The 6,000-nt window shown below is 28.4% G+C and overlaps 1 protein-coding gene across 1 annotated transcript in view; it reads left to right on the top strand.

Annotated features, from left to right (window-relative positions):
• The window catches only part of LOC106687147 (prostaglandin reductase 1), a 32,650-nt gene that overhangs the window by 17,955 nt on the left and 8,695 nt on the right, over window positions 1–6,000 (top strand). The window contains exons 2-7 of the mRNA XM_067046262.1: window positions 2,324–2,369; window positions 2,452–2,508; window positions 3,263–3,454; window positions 3,529–3,647; window positions 5,058–5,212; window positions 5,707–5,818. Of these exons, the coding sequence (XP_066902363.1) occupies window positions 2,324–2,369; window positions 2,452–2,508; window positions 3,263–3,454; window positions 3,529–3,647; window positions 5,058–5,212; window positions 5,707–5,818 (681 nt within the window). The remainder of the gene's footprint in view (window positions 1–2,323; window positions 2,370–2,451; window positions 2,509–3,262; window positions 3,455–3,528; window positions 3,648–5,057; window positions 5,213–5,706; window positions 5,819–6,000) is intronic.

Below are 6,000 nucleotides of genomic sequence, written 5' to 3' on the forward strand. Positions count from 1 at the left end.
ATTAGTGATATTACAGGAGTAAAAAAGTACTAAAGTACAAGTTACTATTCTACAAGTCAGTGTAATTGTATTAAGTTAAATCGACAAGACTAATAGTATTAGTTTTTACTTTATTATGAAACAGTTGGTCCCTGGTAGGAACAAAATTTATATTCGTCATTCCCATCTCAAGAAACCTTAAAATATGAATTTTTATAGAAACGGAAAAATGAAAATTTTTTATTTATAATTTTGGCATTCCCTAGTCTTTTTTAAAAAAGTAATTTTAAGGCATTAACAACTAATGAGTTATTATTGCCCTAGTTGTGAATTGTTGATGATATTAAAGGGGTGACATAACTTTTAATTTATCTTAATTTATTATCAGTAACATTTGCTCATGTTTGTTTCCATTTCAATTTACTCCTCTGCTTAATGAAGGCAATGAAATCATCGACATACATTCCGCGATATGGAATTCCTTCAGAAACCGTCTTATTAGCCAAGTATCCAGGGACCCAGGCGAAAAATACTGAAATACCATTTCTATTGGCGGACTGTAATGAGAAATATATGTTTTGGTTTAGGGGGATTGTTGAAAAAATATTTCTTTAACTAAATAGGAATTACAATGAATCTGTACAGATCATCAATTTTTTTTTTGTCTGATGAAAAACATTTAAGCTCTTGTAGATTGCAACCATTTCAGTTGTATAAGTACTTCATAACAGAGACAGAGAGAATAAGCACACAATCGAGACATCTGCACCTAAGGAGTTCTTGGAGCCTTCAATATGAATGAAGTCTATATCACCTAATTTGTCTTGCATTTTTATTTATTTTTTTTTTTTATTTTTTTTTTTTTCGTACCCTCCATTAATTAGGAAAGAAATTAGGGGTACATGAGATATGTAAGTATAATTTTGTATCCTTTTTCTACCATAGGTATTTTAAGGTTCAGTTAATTTGTACACTGTATGTGCAGAGTCGTCGGCGCCAAGTGCGCGTTGATACTATGTTGAGCGGGGAGGGATTTGTCTTGCAGTCCAAGAAACTCATATTTATACCAATATGATGGAGTGTTATTTTTTAATTGCCTTGAAAGGAAAAAAACAAAGTTTAGGGGAGGGAAGTCCCCAACGAAATCATCTCATACTCACTTAGTCTCCTCATCTTATCCCCAGGTCTTTACTGTGTAGGTCAGAGCTGATGTAAATAAGTTTTGCTTATTTAAAAAAATTATGGGTACTTAAGCAATAATGAACAATGGAAGAATACAAAATATTAAAGAATTTTATGAATGAATAGGAAAAATGGACATCCGATTCGAACAGGAAAGTCCGTGAATAACCGCTCTTTCATTATTACCACTTCAAGAAACCCTAAAATACGAATTTTTATAGCAACAGGGAAATCAAAATTTTTTGTTCCTAATTTTTGCCTTCCACTTCTTTTAATTTTTTTGCCTAAAATCACAAAATAGCAATAACTTTAACATAAGCCCATCTATCTACACAAACTTGGAGATGCATGTAGGGTTTTAAGTGGTGTATGAAGCGCAAACCTCACTAGATTTTTTGTTTAATATTAAAATTATTTTTGATTATTGAATGTTAAATAAATAATCATACCTACTGATTTATGTTCAATTTAAGTACAATTTAAATTTATGCTATGTTATATATAATCATATTATATGTTGTAGCTATGTTAATGGCCTGATTCGTTGAGTTCTTATGAACCAGTTGCAGAGAGGAAAAGCTATTTATTCCTAATGTAGGAACCAATTGAAATAATAAACCTCTTTTATTCCCACCTAAATAATTGTTCTGCCCCTATTTCCCTATTAAAACAATGTAAACAGTAATTTACATAAGATTTAGTTGTTATTTTTCATACTTAGTTCTTAAATAATAGTGCTATCACTATTTCCCTATTCAAACAATGTAAACAATAATTTGCATAAAATTTAATTGTTAAGTTTTCATACTTTATTCCTATTCGACTAGTAAAACTGTTTCTAAAAAACAATCAAAACTTACAAATAAGAGATTTGTAAAAATTAAAATAACAATAAAGTAATCAAGTTGATAACTGCATGGTGCATATGATAAATATTAGAATTATGTATTACTGATTTTGTTGTAAGGTTCTGTTCATTTAAAATACAAATTTCTTCATATGTAATATAATTTTTATTTAATGTAGTGTTTTTTTTAACTTTTTCTATTATTGATATTAAATAATAAATTTGTTTTTCTATGATATCTTAATAATAATCAAGATATCAAAAGACTTCACATACTATAATGGTTTAGTCATTAAATGTTAATTTTCTTTTCAGATGTTCTATACGAAGCAATTTTCCTGAGTGTTGATCCCTATATGAGGTGATGTACTAAAACTTTATGTACTTTGAAATTATTATCATTTTTATTGTTATAATTGTATTTATTAAATATTTTATTCCAGACTAGTTGCCACTAGACTTCCACTTGGGTCTACGATGATAGGTTCTCAAGTAGCAAAGTAATTTATATTTATTATTTAACATTCATATTTAGTTGTTAGCTTGTCAGCTAAGAACCATTCTTTTCCTATTTTATTTAAATATCAATAATGTTTCAATCTCCAATTATTTTTAAAAATATAATTTTAATTACTACATATGAGTTAAACTCGAGTTAATGGATCCTAAAATTTCATTAATTTAACTATTGATTTACCTCACACCTACAGTTCTTAATAGATTCCTTCTAAATTTTAACTTCTATAATTACTCAAATGTTTGCCAAATTTTCAGATTATTAACTCTTAGAGTTCCTTAGTGATAAACAATTATATTTTGTCAAATAGACAAAAAAAATAATGAAATTAATGAAAAAAATAGGAAGAAAATGCATAAAAAATAAGTTTAAAGTTTTAAAAAAATTATTTTAAGATGCCATAATGCATTTGTGAACCTCTGTGAGGTTTCAAGTGTTCTACTCATTTCCTTTGTGGACCTGTTGGGATTTTGGATCCATTATATTCACTGGAGAATTGTTACAGATGGTGTGAGATAGCTATCCTGAGTTTTTCTCTTTCCTATTTGAATGAATAACACAATATTCTACTTACCCTGATTCAATAAAAGCATTTGTTTTATTAATGCTTGAGAATAATGAAATTTTCACTTTATATTAGTTTTGTACCACTATCAATAATCAAAATTATTTTTAACTAGAGTAATAGCATAAAAAAACATATAAATAAGTTTTTAAAAAAGTTCTTATTAAATTAGGGTTATTGAAAGTAAACACCCAGCTTACAAAGTTGGTGACAATGTAGTCGCTGAACTTGGTTGGAGAAGCAGGACTGTCGTAAATCCTGACGACGTTTCCAGCCCTTATGGTGGTAAAGCAAAGCCTCATGTTTTACCAAATTTTGGGGACATTCCTCTTTCCACAGCTTTAGGAGTTCTAGGAATGCCAGGGTAAGTAAAAATTAATTAGTTATATTATTTTAACTATTTCCCCTGATACTAACTAAAAAATACCATATGTTTAGAAATACTGCATGGTTTGGGCTAACAAAACTTTGTGAACCCAAATCGGGTGAAACTCTTGTTGTAACTGGAGCAGCTGGAGCAGTCGGAAGTTTAGTCGGCCAGATTGGAAAAATTTTGGGTGAGTAAATCAAACAAACAGTTATTAGATATAATTTGTTAGTTTTTCCTTATATATTAGAGCTAGTATTGTGGGACAAAATTCATTTGTACCAAAACAGCTCATGAAGGGTTGAAGGAGCAGGTAACGATAGAAGAGCATTAGTATTGGTCTCACAGTACTCTCGAGGGACAGTGTAATCAGCCTGGTTCATATCCTGGTTACTTTTAGGTCAATTGGACAAAGGAAACTCCTGTGAAACCATATCATTCACATTGACAATGATTTGTCCAGTTTATTGTTCAGAGAAAATATTATGTGTTATCCAAGAATTTAATTGGAGTTGCATTTTCAATCGGCTACTCCACTTCTAATTCAAATAAAATATTGTCAGTTATTACAAGAAACAAGAATTATTTTTAATGAAAAACCAAATGATATGCAGCAAAAAGTATTAAATATACATTAAATTACTTTTTATATACTTTTTAAGAAGATAAACCTGGTGGAGGATTCCACCTATCCTCTATGTATGGAAGAAGAAGAAAAGACAAAGCATATTCTGTGTGAATGTGAAGCCTTTGCCTTCCGAAGACTGCAGTATTTGGGAAAGGATAGAATGGAACCTGAAGACATAACTAGAACAGACCCAAAAGAATTAATGAGCTTCATAAGAAGTGTAGGATTTTCATATGGGATATCTAGTGGAAAAGAAGGGTAACTCACAAAAGATCCAACTGGGTCAAGGTGAGAAAGGGATTCCCGATCCTCAGTGTAATAATAATAATTAAAAATAATTTCTCTCCAAAATTATTATGATTTAGCAAATTTAGCTTGTTAACATTCAGTAGAAAAAAAAGGTATATATTGTAGAAGAACATATATACATATTGTTACATTACATACATTGTATATATTATGTATTGTAGTAAAAATGATGAAATTAAATTTATAGTTTGGATTGAGTCATCAACATGAGAGATAGTTGGTCAAAAGACATCAAATTCTCTTTTATTCACGGAAAAGAAGTCAATGGTTAGAGATTGATTAAGCCAAAGTGGGGCTTATAGTAAACATTAATTGGAGGGGCTAGGTTTTGTATGATAAAATAATAAAACTTTTGTTTTTATATAAAATGATTTAATAAAAAATAAATGATATAAAATAATAAAACTTGTTTTGATTTAATGTGAGCAAATTTATAATTAGCACTAAGAAGATAAAACAATAAAATAAGTTATATTCCATATTCATTAAGATAAGATTACATAAATGATAAGTGGCTTAACTCACTTTTTAGTTCCTAAATGTTGAAAAAGAATATTCTTCACTTTAGCCAAAATGTTGATGAAAGAAAACATTATAAAGCTAAATGGTTTTTAATAATTTTGAAGTTTTTTTCTGTTTTAATTCTGTGTGGATTTATTTTAGGATTGAAAGTTATTGGCTTTGCTGGAACAGATGAGAAAGTAAAAATACTTAAAGAAGAACTGAATTTTGATCATGCCTTCAACTACAAAACCTGTGATGTTACAGAATCTTTAAAAATAGCAGCACCGCATGGAGTAGACATTTACTTTGATAATGTAATGTATTTTTTCTATTATAATCTTATTGCATGTCAAACAACTGTGAGGTAACAGAAATAAAATGTTTTTTGTACAATATTAAAGGTTAAATTATTTTATTTCTTTATATACATATCAAGAGGGATGACTAAGTCAATAATCATTGTTAAAAAAAAAACAAAAAAAAAACTACTCATTATTGTTTAAATAATAAAGAATTCTATTGCTCTAGACCATTGTTTTAAAGGGCTCTTTTTAAATATTCCATGAATTTATGGATATTTATTTTTCCAAATGGTTCACAAAAAAAATTATAATAATAATAATAACAAAACGAATCATTAGTAAAATGAGTTTTGAGGGCAATGTTTTATAGATACTATTTCAAATTATAATTTTTTAAAATAATGTAAATTTTTCATAGGCCTAGAAAAATTAATGCTACATAAATAAAAACTATGAATGATATTTGATATAAACTAAGAAGTTTACAATTTAATATTATATTGTAGGTTGGTGGAACAATTAGCAGCATAATTATGACTTCTATGAACACTTTTGGAAGAGTTGCAGTGTGTGGTTCAATCTCAGCATATAATGCTGACCCAAAGAATCTTCCCCTTGGTAAGTGTTCAGTAGATGTCACCTGTTTTTATTTCTATAACTTTTTTGAAAAAGATTTTAAAAATATAAATTTCAGAAAGATAGTCTAGGTACGGTCAAAATAAATCAAATAGTTAATATACTATACATGGTGAGCCAACATTGACCACATCTGAGCCATTTTCTTTATTTATGTATGTATA

The sequence above is a fragment of the Halyomorpha halys genome, unplaced genomic scaffold (genome assembly GCF_000696795.3).
Source record: "Halyomorpha halys isolate HHAL.00 unplaced genomic scaffold, Hhal_1.1 Scaffold918.1, whole genome shotgun sequence".
In the NCBI taxonomy this organism is placed as follows: domain Eukaryota; kingdom Metazoa; phylum Arthropoda; class Insecta; order Hemiptera; family Pentatomidae; genus Halyomorpha; species Halyomorpha halys.